The 27,404-nt window shown below is 36.8% G+C and overlaps 6 protein-coding genes and 1 long non-coding RNA gene across 10 annotated transcripts; 4 read left to right on the plus strand and 3 right to left on the minus strand.

Moving 5' to 3' along the window:
* Nucleotides 1–229: 229 nt before the first annotated feature.
* Nucleotides 230–2,964, plus strand: LOC125468953. 3 transcript variants are annotated; one of them, XR_007251298.1, is made up of 4 exons: nucleotides 230–497; nucleotides 1,256–1,288; nucleotides 1,402–1,439; nucleotides 2,457–2,964. It is a non-coding gene; the product is annotated as an uncharacterized LOC125468953 (long non-coding RNA). The 3 variants fall into 3 exon arrangements; XR_007251300.1 differs by having other exon boundaries at nucleotides 1,256–1,439; XR_007251299.1 differs by lacking the exon at nucleotides 2,457–2,964 and having other exon boundaries at nucleotides 1,256–1,530.
* A 4,491-nt stretch (nucleotides 2,965–7,455) lies between these two features.
* LOC103942994 (L-type lectin-domain containing receptor kinase VIII.2-like) lies at nucleotides 7,456–8,547 on the plus strand. The gene has a single exon (XM_009353183.2). It carries the CDS (start codon nucleotides 7,456–7,458, stop codon nucleotides 8,545–8,547), a length of 1,092 nt encoding a protein of 363 aa, XP_009351458.2.
* A 1,968-nt stretch (nucleotides 8,548–10,515) lies between these two features.
* Nucleotides 10,516–12,101, minus strand: LOC103942654. The gene is made up of 3 exons (XM_009352844.3): nucleotides 11,464–12,101; nucleotides 10,973–11,059; nucleotides 10,516–10,861 (listed from the first exon to the last, which is right to left on the minus strand). Exons 1-3 carry the CDS (start codon nucleotides 11,785–11,787, stop codon nucleotides 10,727–10,729), a joined length of 546 nt encoding a protein of 181 aa, XP_009351119.2. The 5' UTR covers nucleotides 11,788–12,101; the 3' UTR covers nucleotides 10,516–10,726.
* A 2,646-nt stretch (nucleotides 12,102–14,747) lies between these two features.
* On the plus strand, nucleotides 14,748–17,513 carry LOC103942644 (proline transporter 1). Its single transcript, XM_048565589.1, has 7 exons — nucleotides 14,748–15,277; nucleotides 15,654–15,878; nucleotides 15,997–16,091; nucleotides 16,198–16,387; nucleotides 16,473–16,597; nucleotides 16,713–16,928; nucleotides 17,013–17,513. Exons 1-7 carry the CDS (start codon nucleotides 15,184–15,186, stop codon nucleotides 17,388–17,390), a joined length of 1,323 nt encoding a protein of 440 aa, XP_048421546.1. The 5' UTR covers nucleotides 14,748–15,183; the 3' UTR covers nucleotides 17,391–17,513.
* A 295-nt stretch (nucleotides 17,514–17,808) lies between these two features.
* Nucleotides 17,809–20,440, minus strand: LOC103942632 (immediate early response 3-interacting protein 1). Of its 2 annotated transcripts, XM_048565591.1 has the most exons (4): nucleotides 20,279–20,371; nucleotides 20,112–20,198; nucleotides 19,073–19,321; nucleotides 17,809–18,094 (listed from the first exon to the last, which is right to left on the minus strand). In XM_048565591.1, the coding sequence occupies exon 3, from the start codon at nucleotides 19,315–19,317 to the stop codon at nucleotides 19,084–19,086; it is 234 nt and encodes a 77-aa protein (XP_048421548.1). In that variant the 5' UTR covers nucleotides 19,318–19,321; nucleotides 20,112–20,198; nucleotides 20,279–20,371; the 3' UTR covers nucleotides 17,809–18,094; nucleotides 19,073–19,083. The 2 variants fall into 2 exon arrangements, with proteins under 2 accessions (XP_048421548.1, XP_048421547.1); XM_048565590.1 differs by lacking the exon at nucleotides 20,112–20,198 and having other exon boundaries at nucleotides 20,279–20,440.
* Nucleotides 20,441–20,943: 503 nt separating this feature from the next.
* Nucleotides 20,944–23,652, minus strand: LOC103942993 (O-fucosyltransferase 28-like). Its single transcript, XM_048565421.1, is given in 7 exon segments — nucleotides 20,944–21,234; nucleotides 21,439–21,915; nucleotides 22,004–22,233; nucleotides 22,314–22,446; nucleotides 22,529–22,617; nucleotides 22,718–22,788; nucleotides 22,881–23,652. Coding segments are annotated over 7 exon segments (1,734 nt in total). The 5' UTR covers nucleotides 23,368–23,652; the 3' UTR covers nucleotides 20,944–20,987.
* Nucleotides 23,653–24,678: 1,026 nt separating this feature from the next.
* LOC103942624 (60S ribosomal protein L35a-1) lies at nucleotides 24,679–26,675 on the plus strand. Its single transcript, XM_009352813.3, has 5 exons — nucleotides 24,679–24,826; nucleotides 24,940–24,975; nucleotides 25,129–25,357; nucleotides 25,455–25,506; nucleotides 26,424–26,675. Exons 1-4 carry the CDS (start codon nucleotides 24,795–24,797, stop codon nucleotides 25,494–25,496), a joined length of 339 nt encoding a protein of 112 aa, XP_009351088.1. The 5' UTR covers nucleotides 24,679–24,794; the 3' UTR covers nucleotides 25,497–25,506; nucleotides 26,424–26,675.
* Nucleotides 26,676–27,404: the final 729 nt, after the last annotated feature.

The raw sequence follows: 27,404 nt of genomic DNA on the forward strand, positions 1-27,404 counted from the left end.
ATACCTAGTATTACCGATAGGGAAATATTATTAGCATTCAAAAAATCTCATTCTACATTCCTCATAAGTGTATTTGTCTTTCTAATTATAGAAAGTTTAAAGTGTTAAATAAGATTTTTGAAGTGCTAATAATAATTCACTTACGGATATATGAATAGTAACAGGGAAGATGAAGAGGTTATGGCACTCACTCCCTCTTTTATATCAAAGGCGCCCTCAAATTCCATTTTCCTCTGCAGGAGAGAGAGAGAGAGAGAGGGAGAGAGTTTCGAAGGAAGCAAAGCGCTGGGTTGGTTTCGTATATTGCAACTAGAGGAGGCATCCAAAGGGATCGCATTGATCCCAGCTAGCTATTTCTTTCCATCATTTGGTTTGGATCATGCTATCCCTTTGGATTTCTCCTTTGGAAGCTTCAAACTTATAGCTATATAGCATGCATCAATGACTATTTACAGGTTCAAGGAGTTCAGCCAAACTAGACAATTTCTTGCCTTGAGGTAATTCAGACTTTTATATATCTTCTCTTATTCTCTCTCTCTCTCTCTCTCTCTCTCTCTCTCTCTCTCTCTCTCTCTCTCTCAGATGGAGCTTCCAAAATCTTGTTTTCAGCAGCCAACATCTGAATGTTTTCATTGATTTGGAATAAAAACATGCACATCCTCATAGTTTGGCACAAATTATGAATTCCGATTAGGGTTTTGCATTCTATACTTATGATTCTACCATACATATGTCTTTCAATTATGTCGAAAATCTATTTTATGGTATAGACGATTAATTATGACCTCTCCTCTATCCAAATTATTCTTGAAATTAACTTGGTCAAAATTTTAGGTTTGTATATATTAATCTGTGTTGTTTCTTCAATTATAATTTGCGGATAATTTTCTGCATATATAGCTTCCAAAATATCTTTTAAATTATGTAATTATTTGTTGTGTTACATATAGAATATTAAGGAAAGCTATAAATCAACCAAACCCGAAATCCCATATGAACACTTTCGATCTGATTTTCTAGGGATATAGCTGGATGCTAAAACCCAGCTGAAATCAACTCTGGAAGACGATCAATTGATTATGTTACTCTCGTTGTTTACAGGGGTCTTTGATGTTAATTAATCTCATTTACATTAGAACAAAGATAGGTTAAAACAGATTAATTTTATATGTAGTTATAATACTAGATTACATATCTATGGTGAATATTTTTTAATAAAATTTCGCTCATCCTGGCGAAATTTCTTGCTTTGCAGTGAGACATAAGTTTCTGGATTAAGAAACTGATGGTAAGTTTTGATTCTTCTGTTCATGAATCATGATTAGCATAAAAGTGGAAGCTATCGAGGTGATGTCTTGGGTTACAATTTACCCTAATCTCTGAAACTTTTGATCGTTGCAGTACCTACTTCCAACATTTGACTTCACCTTTCTGTAAAGGTAACTTTATTTTGACGATCAAATTGACAAATTGTGAGAAACCCATTACTGTAAGTATGCCGACTTTAACTATTTTCTGCAATTTCCACCACCTCAGACACTCCAAATCACATGCTTTTAAGGACTTTAATTAGAATCCAAGGCAGTGGAGAAATGATTTATAAACTTAACGACTTCCCTTTTTCCCCACTTTTGGGCCTCACATTGAGTGCACCAAAGGCAAAGGCAAAGGCATCATCCACATGTGATGAGATGAGACCTTAGTGTATAAAAGTCCTTTTAACCAATTATCTCATTTTAAAATAAGGGGCAGATTTTGTTACACTCATACGGCACATGTGTAAATTCTAGTATACTCCGGCGTACTTGATTTATTTTGTCACCTGATCCCAAACCTTGCACCATCTTAATTATTATTTTCCTTGTTATTAACTTAATAGATAAACTTAAATAACAAAATTGTCTACTGAAAACTGTCTTGTACACGTTGATTATATATACCTTTAGGTATGGTTTTCACACCCAAAATTGGGGTGTGGGGAGGGGAATGGGAAAGGGGTGGGTTAGAGCTATAACGTGGGTTGGACTCAAGCATGCGTCAACCATCCTTGAAGTCAGTTTATGTATATTTTGTTTCTTTTTAAAAGAGATATGTAGATTCATAGAATACACAGTTGATTATGCAATATAATGTGCATGTGAAAGATAATGAGCTCCACAAAAGAAAATGTTACTTTTACTACATATTTTGTAGTGTTGAGGAGGCTAGCTTGCACTATTAAACAATTAGATGATGAGCTTTCACTTTGAATTTGTCAATAATGAAGAAACCCTAAAGAATTTCCTTGATTACAGAAGCTTCCTAAATCTAGTTTGGGGAATTCTCAAGTAGAATATGTTGCGTGGTCTAACTATCATCATTGTTTATCATCATAGTAATTAATAGTAATCATCACCATCATCATCATCTAAATCTTTACCATATCTCTAAAACGAATGGTCTAATTCAAATGGCAGATGGAGATGGGGTCCAAAGTGGGAGAAGAAGAATTTGTTTGGGGGCACCAGAGAGTGTGCGTGAGTGTCGTGTGTGTACAAATTATCTTGAGTTGTAAGATATGTACCCCAACTGTCTCCCTCTTGCACTACACAAAGCTTTATCAAGGACACACAAAGTGCCAAAACAAAACCCCCACACACTTGAAGATTTTTCAATCCATCGGAAGGAATTGGATGTTGCTTTGCTGAGGCAACTACCAAAGGGACCCAAAAACCCTTGACTTGCCTCCAAATTCAAACCCCTCCACTCCTATTTCTTCTCAACTTTCCTCCTTTTAATATTTACACTTTGTGGGACTCGATTTTCAGCCATGTATTGGGGATCTTGAGGATTTTTTTTCTTCTTTGTGCCTCAATATTTGGGGGATTTGATTGAGATGTGTTTATAAAGTTGAACACTAACCTTAAGTTGTTATCAAAGCTACCCCATTTTCTATATGAAAAAAGAATGGAAGTATTATCTTGTATTTGGAATTACAGAGAGATGAAATTCAAATTGCACGACAAGGAATTATTCAAAATAATAAGTGCACACTTTAGGCAGGGAGAAGGAATTCGAAACTGCATGAAAATCTAGGGCAGAAAATGAACAAGTAGAGCTCTAGTGCGTGGACAAATGGTTAGTTAGAAGAGCTACAGATTTTTCGTAATGGAGAAAAACTTCCATATAACGGGATGCTGTAGGTGCAAGATTAGGTTTTCAATCTATCATAGAAAACAACTAATTATCCTATCAAATAACTTGGAAATTTATATCACAGTAGGATATATGGCCGTCCTAATTGTACTAGTCGAGTCCACACATTATTATCTTTCATGTTTGGTGCCTTATAGTTAACCTATGAGCTAGCACATATCATGCTCATATGCTAAATGACTCGGTCAAAAAGTTCTTAGGTCATCTCCAGTTATGGAGAGCTAAACGTAGTCCTTGGCTATGTTTTAGATCTTAAAATTAATATTTTAAGGACTACTTTAATGCTAAAATTTTTCATCTCAAATCATTTAAGCTATTTATTTTTCTTCCTATTTTATTAATTTTTTGGGCTAAACTTAACCTGTCATGGGGCCAAACTTAGCCTAATTCTTTTAGCCGATTCCCTTTAACCCCTTGGTTGGAAACTGATTTTGCCAATTTTAAGGCTAATTGTGGCCTACAGCACTTTGGCTAGAGATGACTTTATAACACTGTGTAGCACAATATCCCAAATCAATTGTATATTGGCACATAAAACCACATATGACTCTGAGTCTTAAATCTCCCCAGTAGTAACCAGTGTTTAATATATCAGTATTGGTAAAAACATCGATATGCAAATTTGTGAAAATATCGATGGATATGTCGAATACCAATATTGGTTGCTTTCCATAGAAATGATAAAAATTTAAAATGAAACTTTAGAGATTGTTAAACATTGGTTTGAACGAAATATAAGAGTTTCTCCAATATTTAACAAATGTGTTAGAAATATCGACGATATATGCCGATTTAGCCTAAACTCAAGAGTTTCTCTGATATGAGGTGAAGATTAGACTTCATCCTCCATTTCTATATTTTTCTTGAATTCTTTGGATATTTTCATGGAAATATCCAACCGTATGAAAGGAATTTTAAACATTAGTAGTAACACAAGTAAAGTCAACAAAGTTAGGCCATCTCCAACCGAAGGCTAGCCAGGATGCTCATTTTAGCCTTCTGGCCCTCCAATAAATTAATATTTTAATGAACAGTGCAGGGCCATATTTCTTACTATCTCCAACCGAGGGTCAAAGGGCCATATAACTCATTTTAGCCCTGTCACAAAAAATCATCTCTAACCGAAGACCAAAGGGACATAGAGTCATAGGATCAAACATAAGTTATTATTTAAATTTAAAAACTACGACAACTTAAATTAAATGCAATATATTAAATATTTAAAATAAATTGTGAAAACAATTACTTTGTCGTAGTAATTGGCGCCACTTTCATGTCTACTTGCAACGGTTAACAGTTGTATGTTAAACTAATTTTGTAATTGAAGTGTCCAATTACTAGTACAACTTGGTTTGAGATAGTTACATGTATAAATGCACATTTACCATCACTAATAGGAAGCTTATATTTGGCTAAGTTTTAGATCTTAAAATTAATATTTTAAGGACTACTTTAGCACTAAATTTTTTTCATCTCAAATCATTTAAGCTATTTATTTTTCTTCCTATTTTATTAATTTTTTGGGCTAAACTTAACCTGTCATGGGGTTACATGTTGTCTGCTTTGAGGCCAAACTTAGCCTAATTCTTTTAGTCGATTCCCCTTAACCCTTTGGTTGGAAACTGATTTTGCCAATTTTAAGGTTAATTGTGGCCTAAAGCACTTTGGCTAGAGATGACTTTATAACATTGTGTAGCATAATATCCCAAATCAATTGTATATTGGCACGTAAGACCACATATGACTCTGAGTGTTAAATCTCCTCTGTAGTAACCAGTGTTTAATATATCAATATTTGGTAAAAACATCGATATGCAAATTTGTAAAAATATCGATAGATATGTCGAATTCCAACATCGGTTGCTTTCCATAGAAATGATGAAAATTTAAAATGAAACTTTAGAGATTGTTAAACATTGGTTTGAACGAAATATAAAAGTTTCTCCAATATTTAACAAACGTGTTAGAAATATCGACGATATATGTCGATTTAGCCTAAACTCAAGAGTTTCTCTAATATGAGGTGAATGTTAGACTTCATCCTCCATTTCTATATTTTTCTTGAATTCCTTGGATATTTTCATGGAAATGTCCAACCGTATGAAAGAAATTTTAAACATTAGTAGTAACACAAGTAGAGTCAACAAAGTTAGGCCATTTCCAACCAAAGGCTGGCTAGATGGCTCATTTTAGCCATCTGACCCTCTAAGAAATTAATATTTTAATGAACAGTGCAGGGCCATATTTCATACCATCTCCAACCGAGGGTCAAAGGGCCATAGGACTCGTTTTAGCCCTGTCACAAAAAACCATCTCCAACCGAAGACCAAAGGGCCATAGAGCCATAGGGCCAAACATAATTTATTATTTAAATTTAAAAACTATGACAACTTAAATTAAATGTAATATAATTAAATATTTAAAATAAATTGTGAAAACACTTACTTTGTCGTAGTAATTGGCGCCGCTTTCATGTTTACTTGCGACGGTTAACAGTTGTATGTTAAATTAATTTTGTAATTGAAGTGTCCAATTACTAGTACAACTTAGTTTGAGATAGTTAAATGTATAAATGCATATTTACCATATTTAATAGGAAGCTTATATTTGGGGCACCCATTATATTTGTCCCACATCGGGAGAGAATTGAGCAAGCAAAAGCTTGCATGTGTGGCACCCATTATATTTGTCCCACATAAGCTGTGGGAGAAGTTTGAGCAATCAAACATGCTTATAAAAGCAACATCCCCACATAAAACCAATTACCTTTCTAGGCCTTAATTAAATATTCTTTTTACATTTTTCGCCCAAAAAAAATTATCAAAAATAAAAAATAAAAAATAACAGTTAGCTGACGTCAGTTAGTCGTTGAGATTCAAATTTTTTAGCCTGGCTAGCTCATTTGGGCACGCCGGTTGGCCCTTTGGCCCTTTTTTGTCCAGTGGCGCCCACGAGCCATTTAGCCTGGCCTTCAGTTGGAGACAGTTTTAAGGCTATTTTCGACCTTCTGGCCCTGTAAACTCTTCGGTTAGAGATGACTTAGGTGCTTGAAATCCAAGGATTAGTCCAAATTTTTTATATCTTTTTTTTTTCAATTACCAACTCTTCAATTCAGAATCTAGGCACCATAGAATGCCCTTCCCTAATTAAAAATAAAAATAAATAAATAAATAAATAAAAGAAAGAAAAAGAAAAGGTATGCCCTTCTAATTTTTTGATTCTTTGGGTTGCCAGTTAGGCTATCTCCAACTGAAAGGTACATATAGTCCCTTTCAGAATTATAGTCTTGCAAAAAATTATTTTTAATGAATAGTATTAAGCCATACTCATATATCATGTACAACCGAAGGGACTAAACATAGCCTCCTCAATAATTTATTAGTTTTAAGTTTATACTTTAAATTTATTGGTTAATTTAGTTAAACTACCATTAGTGTTTTTGAATCTAGTTGCTGAATTTGTATCAATTATTGCAACTGAGAAGCTAGGCCCCAAGAAATGGCTAAGAGGGGACTGCATTTGGCTAGCCAGGTGCCCCTTTGACTAAATTATAGTCTAGTGGACTTTATAAAACTATAGTTTAGCCATCGATTAGAGATGAATTTTTTGGCCAAATCATGTTATTTTTGGCTTTTGGACCTTTGACTCTCACCCCATTGGAGATGGCCTTACCCACTCTAATTTTGGTGTTGAGGGCATGTGGTAGATTTGGATATTTATATGTTAAATGGGCCTTTAGGTTTGTTTCTGTTTAGGTTTGTTTGGGCTTTTGTCTTTTTAATACCACTTGTTTGTTGGGCTAAGCCCTCAATAACATTTTTTTTTTTAAACAAACAATATTATTTATACTAAATGAGAAAGAATTGTGCTTAGCCTCATAATAAATCGGCAATAATATAGCTTAAATTTATCTTTTAACTAGAATTAAATCTAAACCTTCTCTTTTAACCCTAATACTAAGCCACCTCAATTAACAGAAACTACTAAAAAGGAAAGAAAAATGTGGATAAAATTTGACCAAAGAAACTACATTTGACTGAGGTCGTCCTCTGCTTCATAAAATATGAGGGTGTCGGGGAATGAAATCTATACGACGTCGTTTAGCCTATATATGTTGCGGGTTCTTCGGACAAAAAAACTGCAAAGCTGCTTTACCAAATACGGAAAATCCAATTTTCTGATCGGAGATAAATAGAAAATCGCTGAATTCGCTTTGATTTGGGAAGTGCGCGAAGACGAAGCTGGTTTGTGCAAACAACAATGGCGAACTTCACCATTTCCCTCTGCAATTTCCCCTTCATTCTCCTCCTCTCCTCCTCCTACTTCCTAACCCTAACCCTAGCTGCGGAACCCATTTCTTCTTCCGAGCCCAAACCCCTAAACAACAGCAACAGCAACCCCAACCCCAACTTCGATTCCGAAATTTTCCTCCTTGGCGACGCCGCGCTAGCAGGCGGTGGATCTTATGTCAACATTACGCGGCCGTCGGTCTCAAGCTCCGGTCTTCTCCTCCGCAGAAAACCCTTTAAATTTATCTACGGGAATCTCAGCAACCCGGCGTCGTTTTCCACCGAGTTCGCATTCTCGATGACGCCTGGCGGCGGTGACGGCCTCTTGCTCGTCTTTGCTCCCGGAGATTTGGGGTCCAGATTGTCTGCGAAGTTCCCCTTTGGGATTAACGGTGAGGATCGATTTCTGGGTATTGAATTTGATACTGAAATGAATGGAGATATGAATGATTTGAATGCTAATCACATAGGGGTAGATGTTGGTAGCTTTGTATCTCTAGCTGTTGGTAATGTTTCTGAATTGAATTTGGTGCTAAATAGTGGAGAAAAGTTGAAATGTTGGATTGATTATGATGCTAGTTCGAAACGATTGGAGATTAGGCTAGGCAAGGTGGATGAATCGAGGCCTGATAATCCGATTACAGCGTATGGGATAGATTTGTCGGGAATGTGGAGAGATGAGGATGTGTATGTAGGTATTAGCTCGTCAAATTCGAATGGCAAGTCGTCGCAGATTAGCAGTGTGTATTCATGGAATTTTAGGCTTAGAAATGTTCCCAAGTCAATGCATTCTCTGCCTGTGAATCCGAGGGGGTATTTGGATGGTCACGGTAAGAATTTGAGCATGGATAAGCAAGGGGTTTGCCCTTTGACAGTTCTTGCTGGGATGATCTTCGTGACTGGGTGTGGAGCACTGGTGGCATTTGTGGTGCTGTTTTTGTGGGCTATTATCATCAGTAGGCACACGGAGTTCCCTGCTGAGTTTCCTGCAAAGCCTGTTGATTTTAGGTATGAGAAGATCGATGTAGTTGTAGAGAAAGATGTCAATGGTGTTAAGAAGTAGAGCGTAAGGTCTTTAAGGGCGTGGCAATTTTTTTTTTTTCTGTGAATGTATGTTGCAAATCTTGTTTGTGATCTCTAACACGAAAATGTGATGAATTCTGTTATTCTGGTGTACCTTGCTGTGTTTCCTGCAATGGCTGTGGATCTCAAGTATGAGAAGATCAATGTAGTTGTAGAGAAAGATGCTGACGGTGTTAAGAAGTAGAACGTAAAGCATTAAAAGGTGTGACTTTTTTTTGCTGTGAATCTATGTCGGAAATGTTGATTGGAATTTCTAGCCCGAACAAATGTGATGAATGCTGTTGTTCTGGTGTGAATTCTGATAGCAAATTGTAATGCAATTAGGTCTGATGATCACATATGTTGTGTATATATGTGGCTCTGTTTTGTTCATTCACCATATGTAGCACGATTTTGTGAAATATAGCAAGTACGTAAAGTTTCATATTTCCATTACCAGTTTTAAAGTATATATTGTTGACAAATTTGAATGACATAAGCTTTGCTCCACCCAAGGTTCAATATCGAAGAGATTGTCGATTATTGTCCGATGTCTCGTTGTTGGTGAAGACATTGGAGTATTTGGATTATTGAACCTTGGGGAAGAAGTTGTTATGAGTCTCTTATATGTTAAATTGGATTGGAGGTTTAGTTATCTTTAAACAATGTTGTTAATTAGAGAGTTTGAAGGATGACTTGTGAGCTTGTTGGGCATCATCAACCCAAATGAATGCAAGACTGGATGTCCACAACATGGGCTGGAAAGTCTGGAGCTGGTTCAAACCACTTTGTATTCCTCTTCCTCGCAAGCGTGCGTGGATCTGTTGACGCTTCTTTTGGAATGGCTACCAGAGATTTTAGGTGGTCAATAAGTTTCGGGTAGTGGTTTTTTACACAATTTTTAGCAATGCCCCATGAACATTAAACTTTGTTCAGGTTTAGGGGGTTTCACACAAGAAGAAATGGTTTCTCTCTCTGGTACGTTGAATATTTTCTTGTGAAAATTATGCCATGAAGCAACAAATAAAGCTGATTATATATCAGACAATTTGTTTCTACAGGAGCGCGCACCATTGGCCGCTCTCGTTGCACTTCTTTCAGCAACAGATAGTACAATTTTAACGCAACAACAAATCAGGACCCCAGTTTAGATCCGGCATACGCTGCTCGGATGAAGGCTTGTACTAGGAGAATTCAAACTCGGGTGCAAGATATTTGGCTTGGCACACTAACATTGCCGACCGGCCTAAGTTACATGTTTATATATTGCAATCATTTTAAGGTATAGATAATTCTAAAGGCACTAACCCACTGTGAGACTCAACACATTCCCTCACTCCTTTAGTGTAGATAATATCATTTGTTAAAGACACTAACTTATTACGCCAAATTTTAGTGACCAGTTGACATGACAACTTGTTATTTTTATAAAGGAGGTTTAGCCAAAATGATCCCTCGGATTGATATAATTCTTCACTTTGGTCCTAAGATTTAGAATCAAAAGAAGTGGTTTCTAAAATTATACATCATCTATTATTTTGGTTCTTTTGTGAAAGATCCAGTAGTGAGATTGATTTGACAACAATACCCTCAAATTAACATAAATTTTTCATAAAATGACCATAATAATTTTTGATGGAGAAAATGTTGACTTAATTTTAATAACCATTCATTCAGAAACAATAAATTATCATAAAAATAGCCAGAAATTTTCCCGTACAATATCCTTTTCGAACTCTAATTCTCAACCTACGTAACTATCATGGTGTCTACATTCACTGATTCGTAATATTAAGAGTTTTATGAGTCAATTGTAAAACTTGTATGATGTAATTATTTTTTGAGGAGAGTATGCCGTATTATTGAGAAGCAAATATAATTGACCGATGAACTTGCTAGAATTGAACAAGTCCCACTTGTGTTTAGTTTGCTAATCATCCTGCAAATTCTAACAAGAAAGAAAATTGAATTGAACTAATCAAATTTGATTCCATTTCTACCAACATCGTAAGTTCATTAGTAAATACATCTCTTCGAGTCAGAACAAAAGCCATTTCAAGTACCCTCCCTATGAACAAAATTACATGAACTTGACCGCCTACTAGTAAAACAATAGTTCACTTTTCTGGTATTTCTCATACATCGTTATCCGCAATACGGCTAAACAACGGGAGCTTTGTTCATTTCTTCACCGCGGCTTGCTGCTTCATCAACATCCTTTTGCACTTCCAGTCACCAATGTGCGCAGCGGCGTGGCAATGTGATAGTTTCCACAACATGCATGGAGCAGCAGAATCGCAAACATAGCAGTAGCACTACATGCAATCAGTGAATTCACTTTTGAGATGCCAAGTTAAACAATATAGAAAGGGAATCAGGGATACATTCACAAGATGCAAATATTTGAAGTTGTAAAGCTCTGTTACCAGCTCACAGTAGCTCTCATGGGGTGTCGTCTCGAAAGGAAATTTCAGGCAGAGGTGTCTTGAATGTGGATAGTCTCTACAAGCAACCTACACAGCATCAATTCAAATCCACACGAGGCGTCAGACATTCACCAAATTAGCTCATAAATTTACAAAAATTGGAATATGAACAGATAAGCAGAAAAGTTGGAAACTTTCTTATAAATTTTAAATCTTTTGAGGTCAAACACCTGAAGGTTCATGGGCACAATGTCACAATGGGGTTACAATTTCTAATTCATTTGTTCACCTGCATTTTCCCAGCAACCAAACATGACAAAGAAAGAAAATTGATTAAAAATTTCCTTCCTTTTGCAAAATCCTAGAAGGGTCATATGTAAAATGGGGTTATGAATTCAAATTCAATTCTTCACCTGCATTTTCCCAGCAACCAAACAGAAGAAAGAAAATTAACACAAATAATCAAAAGGGTCACTGGTAAAAATCAAAACCTGTCCTTTCTCAGCAACAACAGCGATATCGGGAGAACCAGCGTGACCATCAACACCATTATCCGAAACGGACAACTTGAACTGCACCGGCTCAAAGGGGTCGAAATCCAAGATGAAGCAGTCCTCGACGTCCTCAAAGTGTTTGACATCGACCTTGTTTTTGACACATACAATGTGCCTGATTGGACTTCCTTCCTCGTCCTCCGCGGAAGAAGACGACGGAGCATTCTGGGGAGGTTTCTCGGTTGTCACTCCCTTCTTCTGGCGCGACGGCGTCGTCGACGACAGATTAATCGCTTTGACACCGATTCCGATTTCGCTCATTTTCTCTCACCCAGGATTTTGAAATTTTTGAATCTCTTTTCGTCTAGCGATTCGGATAAACAGTCACGTTTAGGCTTTCGACACAATGACCACTTCGTTTAAAATGGAAAGGAGGACCAGCATCTATCGAACAGTGGCAGTGTCGTACGAGATTTCAGACGACAACTTGGATCTCAAACCATCTAAATTTGTAGTGGAAAGCACGTAAAAACAAGCAGTGATGCCCTATTTTATTTTATTCTTTACGTTAACCAACACTCGCAGTGGGCTTCTGAGTACGATACCTCTTTTCTTTCTGCTGTCCAATGTTTTGCAACTTCTGAGAATCCATGATTTTTGATCTGCAATTTTCAGTCAAAAAAGAGATTGGTTTTAAGAAAGAGAAGGCCACAATTATTCGTGCTTTGGGAGTTGTGACCGACTTATCCATGCAATCATTAATTATTCATGTTAAAGAACTCGTTTGGAAAGTGTTTTTAAATGTCTAAAAGAGCTTTTAGAAGAAAAAATAATAATTTTGAAATTAATCTTTAGTAAAAATACAAGTTAATCCTAAAAAAATACTTAAAGTGCTTTCAATGAGAAACATATAACCAGTGTTTTTTGTAAGAAGTTCAGGAAGTACTTCACGTGCTTCTCGCAAGAAACGTATGAAGCACTTTAAATGTTTTTGAAACTCAAAAATATTTTGTCTAAATGCGATTTCAGTGATTAAAAACACTTCCTAAACAAGCCTGATATATTGAGTCATTTGTTATGATCATCAAATGATACATATTGAACTGGTAAAAAACAATCATATTTATGCAACTTGGTGTGAGTTTAATCTCTCTATTTCCCTAATAACTAACTATTTAATTCATCAACGCTATCGTTTTACTAAAAAATATTGTATCATTTAATAAAAAGAAACAAATATTTTGTTTTGTGGAATATATCATTAATTATGGGGAATATAAAGTGGAGACTTTACCCAATAAAGCAGAAAGAAAAAGAGATAAAATATATAGAGATGTTTGATAAAAAAATGCATATAAAGATGATTTCCGTACTTTTGTTGTCTCATTTTCTACACGGTCCTCCTTTTATTTTTGTCCTTTACTTCTACATTAATTTATTAAAACTCAAAGTTTAGAAGAAAACAAATTGAGGAGCGCATGAAGAGATCGTTTCTTCATTTCATACTCTCGTTTTGCCTACCAATAATGCTAGAGGATTCCTTACTCACCGTACTTTCATGTTTTATAATGGGAGTGTGAATCTATCTTCTTCAAATTCTCTTCCTATTTGAACAGTCACAATTAAATCACGTCAACATCTTCTTTAACTTGTGTATAAAGAAAGAAATACAAAAAAACGAGGGAAGGAATGAGAGGGAATTAGGAGTAGGAGAGAGCGAATCCTACTCTTTTGTAATGGTTCAAAACATTTGGCAACTTCCACAGCTAAACAGTTGAATGAAAACGATTTCCAATCAGTTCTTACGTGAACGATTTGAAATATCATATTAAACTTGTCGACATGTCAAAAAAGATGGTTGGGTTGGTGGCCCATCAATTTAAGAAATGTTAGGATAAAGGAAAAGAAATATAAAAATCTTAGAGGGATTCTTCCGAAAGGGGCCTCAAATTATTGGACTGTATAAATAAACATAAAGCCATGTTTTACAATGTATCGCAAATCTGTTCGTAGTCATAATAATTACAAGTGATTTTGGAATGTGATGCACTGCAGGTGGCGCAAGCAATTGGAAGCCTCAACACTGATCCCTCTGATCCCGGCTTACTGATCGAGGACATCAAGACCAGGCTTCGGGATTTTGCTTCTACTAGAGTCACTTGTGTCCTTAGATTCATCAATTTTGTGACGCTTAAATTGGTCAAGTTGGCCCTTAGTTCCAATTTTACTAGTTGTTAGTTTGAGGTCCCCCCAGAATGTATACAGGATGCCCTTATTCATGATTGTATGATTTCTTTAATTATGAATAAAACCGCTATCGTATCTTCTCAAATGATAATAATAATAATAATGAGTTACAACTTATAATGTATCGTAAATTTGGTAGCGTACTTTTTGAACATGTCGTAAGTATTTAATGGTCATGTAATGCTATTATAACTATCATTTTGATGCAGTGAAATTAAGATATCTTATGAATTAGTTAACGTAATCATAATCTTATATGGTTGGATTCTCACCCTAAAATTTCTCTCTGTACAGTAACTCTCAAAGGATCAAATCAACCCTACCTTGGGTATTTTCTCCAAGGATCAAATAGTATGACACATCTTTGTTGATCTAATAATCCCATGCACGGCTGACATAGGCTCATCTCTCTCATACACGTCGTCCACGGTTATGCTCAAGTTTGATTCAAACAATAGGGTCAAGGCTTATCTCCCCCATTGTAATGTGTTAATGTGTCAATTGTAGTAATAAAGTTATGTCTCTACCATCTTAAGAAATGTAATGTGTGCAATTATAGTAATAAAGTTATGTCTCCACCGTCGAAGAATCACTTACATGAAATAAGTTCACGCTCATGATATTCCAGTATAATAATATAATGTTATGTATCTATTAATCTTAACATGTCATTCCGTTATTTGATTAAAACGCTACATGACAGTAAACGCATTTTATATAAATTCCTATAACTAACCTCCAAATGAAAAAACCCATAATTTGATCTAAAGAATTGGTTTCTGTAACATAACCATCGAGAATATATTTTAAGTTAAATAGTTTTCTTAGCATTAACCCACAATTGTTAAAGTAAATACGATCATTCACACCAAAACGTCAACGAAATCTAACGGCTCCAAAAGTCCACGACTTACGTGGCACTTTCTTGTGCGTGCGATCCCAAAATGGGGACAAACCAGAATGACTGCGCACTGTAAGTGGTCAAAACGGTGACGCTCTCCCACGGAGAAAGCAGCTGGAAAACGAAATCTTAACGAACCCCCACGCGGCGAGCATATATAAGACACCTTCGGATGCTCAACGGATCTGACCCCCGCGCGCGCGCCTCCAACAAAGCAGCGGCCCAGATCGATACGGGCGGCGAAGAATTCTGGAGGGAGATGAAGAAAGCGAAATTACACAAAAATATTTCGAATTTAATTAAATTTTCGAAAAGAATAATTCGTTGAAAAGATTTAAAATTTAATTAATTTTCTAAATTGGGTGAGTCTTTTTGCTGGCTGAAACGGAATTGAACGCTTGAATTGAGCTGAGGCAGCTATAAAAAGGGGAGAGGAAGTGAAGGGTAGGGGTACGCTGGCTGTTACTTGCATCTCGGAAGCAGAGGAGGAGGCGGAGGCAGGGGAAGGGGAAGAGATAACCACAACCGAGTGGCTCCTGGCGGGGCAAGGACATCATCGAGAGTCGACTATGGATGCTACCAGTGAAGCTTATTCTGGTTCTAAGAAGGTTTTTGATGAAGAAAGTACCGAAATCCCAGAAACCGCTCATCAGATTAGCACAGGTTCTTTCATTTTCTTTTTTCTTAATTTTAATTTATGTTATTTTATCTGGGTTTGTTTTTCTATATAATTTTGATTGTTCTGTTACCACAATTCGATCATTGGATGAATGAAATGATTGTTTTTTCAATCGTTTTCCAAAACCCAAGAATGTTTTTGAATTCAGAATTGGTTTCATGCAATGTTTTCCTCTGGAACTGAGGAAATGAATCATTTTTTCTTCTAATTTTGTTCATGTGGTTCCTAAAAAGTTTCAATTTTTGGTTCCAGAATGCAATTCATGAAGTTATAGTTTTCGGAATGCGTAATGAATGAATTCGGAATGATTTCGAATAGCATTGTGAATTGTGTTATTGGTAACATCTTTGGTTTCCACAGATTCATGGTTTCAAGTGGGATTCGTCCTCACCACCGGTATCAACAGTGCGTATGTGCTGGGATACTCTGGAAATGTCATGATTCCTCTTGGTTGGACCGGCGGTGTAATCGGTTTAATTATAGCCACTGTAATGTCACTCTCTGCAAATGCTCTCATTGCCAAGCTCCATGAGTATGGAGGGGTTAGGCACATCAGATACAGAGACCTTGCTGGATTTATATACGGTACGTGTGAAAAGGATGCCAATATCGAAGAATTGATTGCCATTCGTTTGTTGAATTTACCTTTCTGATGTCTTCTTTCATGGCTGTGTTGATCCCCGATGGGGCTATTTGGTTGCAGGCAAGAAAGCTTACTCTCTGACATGGGGATTGCAATATGTCAATCTGTTCATGATTAACACTGGATATATCATTTTGGCCGGTCAGGCACTCAAGGTGAGAGCACATTGCAATTTGACTCCAATCGGATCGTCTATGTGCATATATGAACAGATTAATGTCTCATTTTCCTAAAACTTGTAGTCGTTCACTACGCATGCAGGCTGCGTATGTTCTGTTTAGGGATGACCATACCATGAAGCTACCACATTTTATTGCCATTTCCGGCTTTGTGTGCGCCATATTCGCGATAGGGATACCGCATTTGTCAGCTCTGAGGATTTGGCTGGGGTTTTCAACAGTCTTCAGCTTGATGTATATTGTTATAGCATTCGTCCTGTCGCTTAATGATGGTAAGGATCATCTCAGATTCTTTTTTGGAATTTTTAAGAATTTTGTACCGTTGGATTTGCGTTAACAACAGCTATGTTGTTCTAGGACTTCAAGCACCGGCCAGGAGTTACGACATCCCAGGGACACCAATAAGCAGAATATTTACTACAATTGGGGCGGCTGCTAGCCTTGTTTTTGCATTCAACACGGGAATGCTACCAGAGATACAGGTACCAAAAGCTTCAATCGTTCAAGTTTTTGTAAGAATGCTGACATGAAAACCACAATTGTCCCTCAATGTAAGGCTTTCCACACTCACTTTTGTAGGCTGTGATTATGTGACAGGCTACAGTGAGGAAGCCAGTGGTTGACAACATGATGAGAGCTCTGTACTTTCAGTTCACCGCCGGTGTTGTGCCGTTGTATGCCGTCTGTTTTATAGGGTATTGGGCATATGGAAATAACACATCATCTTATCTGCTCAACAACGTCAACGGACCGGTCTGGGTGAAGGCGATGGCCAATGTTGCTGCCTTCCTGCAAACAGTCATTGCTCTGCATGTAAATCCTCTTCCTTTGTACCCCTCTCTTTCACTCTCTCAAACTGCACTAACCCAACAAGCTTTTATGCTTCTGCATTTGCAGATATTTGCAAGTCCAATGTATGAATATCTGGATACGAAGTTCGGCATCAAAGGAAGTCCACTGAAAATTCAGAACTTGACATTCAGAATCACCGTTCGAGGCGGCTACCTAGCGATTAACACGCTGCTTTCGGCTCTGCTGCCCTTCCTCGGAGATTTCATGAGCCTCACAGGAGCCATCAGCACATTCCCCCTCACATTTATCCTTGCAAACCACATGTATTTGGTGGCAAAGAAGGAGACGCTGACTTCTGCACAGAAGTGCTGGCATTGGCTGAATGTTGGCTTCTTTGCCCTTATGGCTGTCGCAGCTTTCGTTTCGTCCTTGAGGCTCATAGCCGTAGATTCCAAAACTTACCATGTATTTGCTGATCTATGATTAATTTTCTTCCCCTTTTTTTTTTTAATTTTTTTTTTGCCATTCGATCCTTCAATTGTATTAAATTTAACTTACCATGTATTTGCTGATCTATGATTAATTTTCTTCTCCAATTTTTTTTCATTTTTTTTGCCATTCGATCCTTCAATTGTATTAAATTTGCTTTTGGCATTTAGATGCCTTTTGTTCTCCACGGCTTAAGCATAGTTAATTTGTTGGCTGATTTACACTAATAGTCTACGTAGTTTACGTAACTTTTCACCTTTGTCCGTCCTGGGTTTCCAAACGAGATGTGCAAAAAACCGAATGGAAATCAATTAGCTGATACATGTGACTAAAATAAAAACAAAACGAAATTTATATGGACAAAAATGTAACAAAAAATATTATGGGGACGGTAGTGAAAATTTGAGTAAAGTATAGGAACTCTTAGTGCAATTTGGCATTAATAAATATATGTTTCCGGTATCATACGCACAACGGCAGAGAGCGATCCTGAGTGACCTTAAAATGCGCACAATCGATATGTTGGCAAACAATTACTATCTAAAATCAAATAGATTCTGAACAACGAGGAACATGAACTACTTCAAAATACAATGTTGAAACAATATCCATCAACCTAATACTTCAACCTTCCAAGAAACGAGAGTCGATTTTGCAGATTCCCGATATCAATTCGATGAATCTTCGGATCAATTAACCTGAAACCGTCCAAAATCAGCAAAAAAAAAAGTTTCAGAATGGATGAAACCATGAACATTAGCAGTTTCTATATCAAGCACATAAAAGAATCAAGTCAGGCTCAGGTCTCGACGTTAAATTACTTCGCTACTAAACTTTTTTTTTTTAATTGAAATAAAAGACATTACAAATACATATCATGAAGAACTCGGCCCCTAAAGGGTCCTTACAAACTAGATATAGATTAATTACAATAAAGCATCAACAATCGCAAAGCGATAAGTAGAGATGAAGTACTTGTCCGAGCTCATTGGGAACCGCAAGATAACAAAGATCAATAAAACAGTTAAACCGCGTGTGAGAACAAAAAGCTCAAATCATATATTGGGACACGGAGTACGATGCCCACGGGTCTAATCGTATCATCTAATCACCGCCACGATCCCAAAACACCAAGTGAAGTAGATCGGGCAAATCAAACAGCTCCACCCTTCACTCATAGATGCAAAAGAGGTGTAGCACACCAAAACAAAAATTAAATGAAGCAACTCTCCTATAGAGAGCAGTCAAACTAGAAACTCTCCTAAAGAGAGAAATCAAAACATTAAACCTACATGTTTCAACAATATTCCAGTGCGAAATATAGAGGTAAAATAACAATTTTTCTCTTGCTCAGTTTGCATTTATCGTTGTAGAGCGAAGCCATGCATGTCATAAAATATGTTATGCAAAATCAACTGCTACTACTCCATCAACCAGGAGCTATTAACTGTGTGGATAAGAATGCTAAAATATAAACATCACCGCTGCTGTAAACAAACCTCACCAGAGTGAAAGCTCAAGAGTAAGTTTGTTTGGACAAAGTGATACAAGGAAAAACAGAAGCAGAAAACAAAAGAGCAAGGTAGGAACTCCGTAATTATCTTACAATATTTCACGAACAAACTCAAACAAGAAAAAAAAAGATATTATCCCTTAGGCATAGATCTATATCTGACCTCATTTGGCATCATCCAGATATCAATTTTAGAACGATGCAGACAGTATTGAGTAGTACGAGAGGAACTCTCAAGTACTGTGTTGCATAAATGAGACCTATAATCTGTCCCTTCACTGATTTTGTCTTGCCCACTGAGAATTCTGAGAGGCTCCATCCCCTAGGCACAAGGAAACGGTCTTCATTTAATATTGCTAATGCATTCGCAAGAAGCAGAAAGCCTTCAAGTAGCGTCCCCAAACCCATTTATCTGAAAAGTGAAGAATTCATGTCATGTGAGCTAATATGTAAGTGATAGAATGGAAAACAGTTCAGCAACTCCACTGCCTGCGCCCGAATTCAAAAGAATGTTCTCTGAAAAATTAATTCCACATGTATAATGAAGTTGCCAAAATCTCAAAGACACATTCATTTGCACTTTTGGGTGACTTGTTTCAGCACAAACAGGCAGGACAGTATCCAGGGATGATTTGTTTCAATGCAACCCCCAAGACATCAGTTTTAGATTGTGTAGGCCAATCACGCATCAGCAGAGCACTAACTGCGTGCTTTCCGAGTTTCCTAAACTATACATGAAATTCTTGAAATGATTGGGACTTAGATCAATCAGTTATCGGTTATTTTGCACTCACACTAACCAGATCTTAGATCAATCAGTTATCGGTTACGCTACTGAGATTCGTTCCCAAGGTGAAAACTAGTTTAAGGTCCAATAACCAGCCTAATCACCCACAAAACAAATCCCATTTGCAGAAAATGAAAAGTTGTGGCATTCTAACACAGCAACACCAGTAATTAAGGAGAATTATACACAATTTCTCAAAGTAAAACAACCCCAAAATACCAAACACGTCCCTTCCAGAAATGGATATGCAAAACCAAAGAATCCTTTACCCCCCCCCCCCCAACCCTACCCTTCCAAAAAAAAAAAAAAAAAAAAAAAAAAAAGCAACCTGGCAAATCGAATCCTCTCATAAATAGTGAGGTAAAACCTCAAAACACATGTAAATATAGGCATAAAAGGTGAAAATAAAGAATACCCATGTGAGATATAAGCTGTAAACTTATAAACTTAAACCCAGGAACAGGAAGCTTCAATGGAATCTGGAGTTCCAAGAATAACCCAGCTATGGCAAACACGAAAAGTAGGGAGATTTAGCTTGCGAATTATGAATGTTATGAGAAATTGAAAACCCTTGTTACTAACCTGAATGCGGGTACCTGATCTCAGAGAGAGGGTCTTGGCGGTGGAAAAAGGCTTAAATCGAAAGGCTTCCAAGTTCCAACAACCAAGCCTCCAGGAACAAAGAAGAAAGTGCCCTTCTTTTTTCTCCTTTTCTTTAATTTTTTTAAATTTTATTATTATTTTGTTGCAAGTTTAATTTAATCTTGGGCTGTTTGAGCCTTCTTGCTGGATCACCATGTTTGGGCCCAGATCAAAGTGGGCCCTGTAGTAATTGTCATTGCATTTGTTTTCCGTGTGTAAAGTTTTAGGGATGTAAGACAGTTTGCTAATTGAATTGTGTTCGTCTTGTACATCTAAGTTTGAATATCTCAAAATTTACGGTAACTAAGAATATCGTCTTCTAATAAAAGATTATGGTGCCGATTTTGAACTCCCATTTCCAATGTTGCAATTCTCACACTTATTTTTGTGATTTGGTGATTTAATGAATAAAATGAAAATAAAAGAAGAGAAACTGGTAAAACTGCAAACGGAAAATACGAGAGCGTGAAAATCACCTATTCTAGGTTTATAATTAGAACCGCTCAAGGTGTAACATACAATAATTGGACAAAGGGAAAAACATCGCTAAATCTAAATTTTCAATTGTCTTCAAACATGATACACTTTGTGTGTACATTAACTAAAGAAAAATGTATTTTGAATGAATATTTACAGCTAAAAGCCACTCTCAAAACCCTAATCCTTTTAACATATTTCTCCCTGCTAGTGATGAAGCTGGCTCTTTGGGCTTTTCACAAATGCAACCTGGATATGGATTTGCATAAAAGTTCTCCTCCAGTCTAGGCAAACTTCTTGGCACTCTGGGATACGGTTCTCCGATCCGATTTTCGTGTAACCTCTTAACCCTCAACGAGAATGTTTTCCAAGATATCGCACCCTTGTCCAACTTGTCAATCAATCTCACAAATCTTTGTCTGCAAGGCAAGTAACATCCAGTGTGTCAGATACGAAACTCCCAATAAAACATGTTACATACCTCTCCCTTTCTTTCTCTATCATCGCATCACCATACGACGAGACAGATGTTGGGAGGAGGTATGTAACATGTGATAGGTAAGTTTTTCTCGTTAGATAGAGCTCGAGTCAGTTTAGAATATTCGGCAAAGAATCATGCTTACTTGTCAGGGCTGATTGTTTTTCTAAACCCGTTAAATCTTCTGTGGCCTTTGACTGCTTTAGCCATGTTTCCCTCATACGAGTAGATGAAAATGTCACTCTCAACTGCTATAATATAGTCCAAAGCAGCAAGCTGATTGAGCTTCTCCTTGTAAGGTTGCAACTCTTCTTCAGATGCTAAATTTGAGTGGAAAAATAGATTCGGATATTTGGCTTGCAATGTTGTTAGCCCGTCTTGCCCATAGATCTCACCGGAAACTATGTAAATTTTCGTATCCGAAGGAAACCCTATTGCCTCAAGGAAAAGAGTAACCTCTCTTGGGGTCATAGGACATTGCCCTAACAGTCTCTGCTCCGTGCCATTGATCTTTTTGTTCTTCCAGTGCGGCGTCTGCCCTCTTATCCTTTTGAGTTCTTTGTCTTCATGTTTGGTGAGATTGTGACTGCAGCCTGTGAAAGAAAGCATGTCCTTTTCATATCTGAGCAATTGTAACATTCTGATTAGAAACCTTTCTTAGACAGAAAAAATATGTTAAACATCAATTTTTAAAAATTCATTAGACAAACCTTAGATGGAGAGCAATGTATTTGCTACCGTTATTCTTTAATCTATCAACCAAATTCATCCCAAGCTCTTCGATTTCAGTTGCAAATTTTAGTGCCTTATAAAGGGCACGACAGCGGAGCCTTTGGATCGAGCTACCAATATTATTAGCAAGTCTGGAATTTGTGAGGGTAAATTTGACAACCTTGTGCTTCTTCAACAATGTTACCATCTGTAGTCTATAGTAACTGGACTGGTCACAAATTGTTACACATTGTTAGATTCAAATCCCACTGAATTTGTCGAAAAGGGTACTAACAATGTTGATCGTACCTTTGACCAAGACACCGGATTCTTAAGGTGGGGCTTCACGTCTGCAAACTCCGGTGGGAGAGACTCAACAATCACGATATCGTCTCTCAAAACTTCCATGAAGTTCTTCCAATCGAAAATGTCTTTAAAGTCACTAAGAAAAAAAGGTCAAATTTAAAAGAGAAAGAGGGATGTTATACAAAATGAAATACTCAGTAAGTTAATACGGCGCTAACCTTGGGTCAGTCCAAAAGGATCGGTGATCCAAAGAAGGGAGGACAAGAGTGGCATTCATAAGTTTTGCTATTGCTACCATATCAGTTATCTACAATTTCAATTTGTTCATAAGAAGCCTTAAGAAAAATAACTATACGCTCAATAGGCAAATCCAAAAACACAGAAGCTTAGCTCAATTAGTTGCATACCCCGAGCTTCATTTGATTTAATCCGCCGTTGGAACGAACCAAGAGATAGCCGTTTGTGGTTGTTCCGTTTACTGCAAGAAACCAAACTTGTAACTTGATCAAAATTGTACATTCATGGTAATGATTAGCTAACTTGTTGCGGAAGAAAACTTTTGAAACGTACGAAGTTCCTTCTTCGCTCGAGTTATGCATTGGTAGTAATTATAACTCTCTGGTGGCGTCCAAATATCAAGAGTCTGACTAGCAGAAATCAAATACAAGATGGGATCATAATTTCAGGTGCAAGAGAATAAATCCTAAAATTTTATTGGATAATGCAGTAAAAAATAACAATCTGACCTGGATTTTTCGAGCAGCGAAGGCCGAATCAAACCTATTTTCTCTATCACCCTCAACTCTGGAAACATGTTCAGCAAGGCAAACTTGGCCAACAATGACAAAAAGGCCAAACCCATCAAAACCATTGAAGTCCATCTGCACCACCACCCACTTGAGAATTCGGACAACTTTCTCACCCGGCGGCGAATAAACACGGCGTGAACGCTGGCATCGTGGGGCTTGACGAAAGGGTCCGGTTGCTCCTCTGTGGACTCGAAATGTCGCCGCCTCGACCTAGCGCATGAGTTGTGATCATTAGTGGATTTTGACATAGGAAAAGAGAAACAGAGGAAAGGCAAAGTAATGTAAAGACAGAGAAGGAAATGGGAGGTGGGATTGGATTGAGGGGGGGTTAGTGGGAGGAAGTAACGTCCATGTTTGATTAATTGCTTTTTGTTTTGTAAAATTTTAATGCCGTTGGAAAATAAGTGGGAACGAATTATAAGGCGAATGAAGCTCTGTGTTTGTGATTTTTTATTTTTTATTTTTATTTTTAATTCGTGTTGGTAATGCAAAACTAAATAATTTCTTCTTTATATATAAAGGAAGCACTCTAAAATTTCAAAAAAATTAAAAATTAAAATACCACAAATGGTCCCTCAAAAATCCCAAAAATTACAATTAATTTAGAAAGCGTGAGTAATTCAACACATTAAATTTATAACTTAAGAAAATAAATATCAAAATGGTCCATGGACTTCAATTTTCATTTTGAATATTTTTTTACAAAATATATATAAATAAATATACTTAATTTCTTAAATCATTTTTTTTAACATAAAAACCTTTTTAAATTTTACATATAAATGTCTATTGCCACATGTGTAAGCATGTGACAAGAGACTAGGATATAAATAAAAATTAAGCATGCAATGCACCACACATTTTGTACAAGCAAACCAAAACATTAAGAGAACAAAGGCAAAATCTTATATTTTGTTTTAAAAAATGATAAATGTAGTTAAATTACTTAATATTCAAGAGGATCTCAAACAACCCCTAATAGCAACTCCAATGGGGATATCAAAATATAAATATCAAATAGTAATTTGAAAACTTATATGACAATGCTAAATTTCTATTTTTTTTCTACCATATTTTTTTTTTTTTTTGCGCGATTGGAATTAGGAAAGGAAGCTGTGGCACTTTTGAATATGAGGAGGAGGCTACTTTGGCTACAAGTTTTGCAATGGATGATGAAAATGCAGCAGTAGCCATCAATGACTTCTTCTGTATAGGAATACTAGACTTGACAGTCAGCATAAACCTAAGAAGATCTTTGATTGTGATCAACTATGGTTCACTCACGTACTACTCTCTTTTTAATTTTGTATATATGAAATGATATTGAGAGGTACACAATAAACCAATCATAAGTAGATTTTGAATCAGCCACATGCAAGAGTCAAACCTATAACCTTTCATATACATATAAAGATGAATCATACTAGGCTGTAGTATTAGTAAAAGCTAAAGAGCAAAAGTGAAAGAAATATCTCTTCCCAACAAAATGAACATAAATTAAGGCAAATCTCAACCTTTGGGCTTTCTGATAATTTTCAATAGGCCCACATACAACTTCAAACCCATTTTATATAAATACCATAATCATTTCCTCCAACCAAATTAGGGTTTTAGTGCTTCTCCTTCGTAGGCGTCTGTGATTCTCGCTGTACACACATAAACCCCAATCGCAAAAATGGTAAAGGGACGCCAAGGAGAGCGAATTCGGTAAGTTGATCCATTTCTTCCCAAACCCAAAACCCTAATTTTTGAGCATGTTAATGCGATTACATGTTTTCCGATTTCTAATCTTTTGCTCACTGTAATTTCTCATACATCAGACTCTACGTCAGGGGCACCGTTCTCGGATACAAGAGGTAATTAATTTTATTGATTTTGTTGTGTTTTCTTTCTGCAATTAATCTTCTACTGATAAATCAATGAAATGGAGATTTTTTTTAAAAATTTTTTTTGGTGTTTTGATCTAAATGGAGGCTAGGGTTTTGAGTTTCTGATTGTTATTGGGTTAGATCTAAGTCGAACCAGTACCCGAACACCTCTCTGATTCAGATTGAGGGAGTGAACACCAAAGAGGAGGTGGCGTGGTATGCCGGGAAGCGGTTGGCCTATATCTACAAGGCCAAGGTGAAGACCAATGGCAGCCACTACCGCTGCATTTGGGGCAAGGTATCGAGGCCTCATGGTAACAGTGGCGTCGTTCGTGCTAAGTTCACTTCCAACTTGCCCCCCAAGTCCATGGTATTGTGTTTTATTAGAATTATTTTGTGCTATGTATGCTGTTTTTTCTTTTTGTTGTAATCGGTTTTTGATTGAGCTCGTTTGTGTTTCTTTGCAGGGTGCTCGGGTGAGGGTGTTCATGTACCCCAGCAATATCTAAGCCTTTTAAGGTACATTTTTTTAACTCACTTTGCTTAATTGTCTTGGTTCACTGTTATTTATATGGAGTACGTATTTTGTTGCGCAGGGCATGGATGTTTATTTATAAAAGTTTCACTTTATTGTTGTGGATTTTGCTCGTACAATGTGGTTCGATATGCAACTTCAGCATGAGCCTTTTACCTTTGTTAGACATTCAGGCGTGTGTTTTTGTGGCAATGAGCTTGTGCGGTGTACTGTAGGGAGTGCATTGTTATCTTAAGGATCGTTTCGAATACTCCAATAAAGATTTACACTTTTGTTTAATGGCTGTTTTAATTGTTATTTGTGAACTTCCGGCTATGGTACCTTCATTTTTACATGGCCAAGCAAGTACTCCCTTCGTATGTTATTTCCGTTCATTGTGAACTTTTTTATTGTTTGCATTCCAAATGTTGACTGATATTTGATACATCGCACAACTATACAGTTATCTTTTGGGTTTCTTCCGTTGGGCCCTTTTACGGCATTTTTTTAATTATCATCTATTTCTTGTCTCGATGGGATAAAAATTCTGGTATATGAGCTTGTATTGGGATTAAAAACTTATTTGTCCACGGTGAAAGTTTTGCTTTGTAATCAGAATTATGCAGGGTATTCTATCATAATGCTCAATGTTTGTAATTTTAGAGGAGGTCTAAGAAGTTTAGTTGGCAGTAATGCATACTTCGCTTTTTTTGTTTCGAGCTCCATTTTGAAGTTCATAATGCTCAATGTTTTAATGTCTTGTATTCATGATGCATGTCACATCGATCTTCATATGACTATTTGTGCAACTATGTGCTCAGTTTTTTTATTTTTTAGTTTTATTTATTCCGTTGTTCTTATTGCTTCTGTAATATATTCTTCTTACCCTGGTTCTAATCTCATGCCCATTTCTTCCTTGCAGTTGCTCTGGACTTCTAGATGATAGAGATCGGACACTTGAAGGGGTCTACTTTCACGTTTTTATGAGCGAAGTTAGATGCATTTGTTTTAAGCCGAGTCAGTTTTGTTTGTTCGGATGGTAGAACATTGTGTAATACTCCTTTACTAATTACTTTTGAATGAAGTATTGTTGGCTATTTTTCTCAAATTACATCTGTTAAGAATATGAATCGGTATATTCAAGTTAAAGGTAACAAATGATTCTTTGTCTGTAGACTGGTTGTGAGTTAGTCTTCGTTTTTGGTCGCTCTTGTTGGAATTTTGATTTGCTTTTTCGGGTTGTTTTGTTTGTTTCAGTACCGGTGGGAGTTGTCAGATCCCATCGGTTCTATTTGTGCGTATTTCCTCAAACGAATGAAAAAAACCTTCGAAGGATAAAAGTCCGCCTTGAAAGGAAAGGCAAAAAAGTTGTGGCGATTTAACTTGCTATGGGGGTCATATTTGCCTCGGTTTTGTAGTCACAAACCAATTGTTGTGAAAATGGCATTCGCGGATGCGAAGCGTCAAGAGTGTAGATTTGCCTTACCTTCGTTTGTAAGTAAGTGGCATGTGATGTAAAAGTTGTTTTAAACTACAAGATACGGACATGCATGAACCATGCTTCTCACATTCACAACCCACATGATCCAAATTGTAAGGTTTAAGCTTTCACATTTACTTTTTAGCTCGTGATCCATGTCCTAAGTTACCCATCAAACTACTCACTCTCATGCATAATCATGATTTTGACATGCTAATAAGTTGCGGTTAAGGTATCTATAGACACTCGGGCCTGTTTGGTGGGATGGTTGTGATAGTTCATGGCTAATTAAAATAGACTTGAGTCAAATCCATTGTTTGTTATGTCAAATTGTGAGTTAGACAGATGTATTACAAGTCATGCCTTACAAAACTTAACAAGTTCAATTATATTCAACCCAACAAAAGAACCCTAAGTGCAGGT

The sequence above is a fragment of a genome, unplaced genomic scaffold, assembly GCF_019419815.1.
Source record: "Pyrus x bretschneideri cultivar Hongxiangsu unplaced genomic scaffold, Pyrus_bretschneideri_v1 Contig4, whole genome shotgun sequence".
Taxonomy (NCBI): domain Eukaryota; kingdom Viridiplantae; phylum Streptophyta; class Magnoliopsida; order Rosales; family Rosaceae; genus Pyrus; species Pyrus x bretschneideri.

Excerpts from the sequence above, each read along its gene's own strand:
- LOC103942994 (XM_009353183.2), top strand. The coding sequence starts at position 7,456 with ATGGCGAACTTCACCATTTCCCTCTGCAATTTCCCCTTCATTCTCCTC.
- LOC103942654 (XM_009352844.3), bottom strand. The coding sequence starts at position 11,787 with ATGAGCGAAATCGGAATCGGTGTCAAAGCGATTAATCTGTCGTCGACG. Across the intron at positions 11,060-11,463 it reads TTGTTGCTGAGAAAGGACAG|GTTGCTTGTAGAGACTATCC; the intron begins GTTTTGATTTTT and ends GATGCTGTGTAG. Across the intron at positions 10,862-10,972 it reads ATGAGAGCTACTGTGAGCTG|TGCTACTGCTATGTTTGCGA; the intron begins GTAACAGAGCTT and ends GATTGCATGTAG.
- LOC103942644 (XM_048565589.1), top strand. The coding sequence starts at position 15,184 with ATGGATGCTACCAGTGAAGCTTATTCTGGTTCTAAGAAGGTTTTTGAT. Across the intron at positions 16,092-16,197 it reads TGGCCGGTCAGGCACTCAAG|GCTGCGTATGTTCTGTTTAG; the intron begins GTGAGAGCACAT and ends CTACGCATGCAG. Across the intron at positions 16,929-17,012 it reads AAACAGTCATTGCTCTGCAT|ATATTTGCAAGTCCAATGTA; the intron begins GTAAATCCTCTT and ends CTGCATTTGCAG.
- LOC103942632 (XM_048565590.1), bottom strand. The coding sequence starts at position 19,317 with ATGGGTTTGGGGACGCTACTTGAAGGCTTTCTGCTTCTTGCGAATGCA.
- LOC103942624 (XM_009352813.3), top strand. The coding sequence starts at position 24,795 with ATGGTAAAGGGACGCCAAGGAGAGCGAATTCG. Across the intron at positions 24,827-24,939 it reads CGCCAAGGAGAGCGAATTCG|ACTCTACGTCAGGGGCACCG; the intron begins GTAAGTTGATCC and ends CTCATACATCAG. Across the intron at positions 24,976-25,128 it reads ACCGTTCTCGGATACAAGAG|ATCTAAGTCGAACCAGTACC; the intron begins GTAATTAATTTT and ends TTATTGGGTTAG.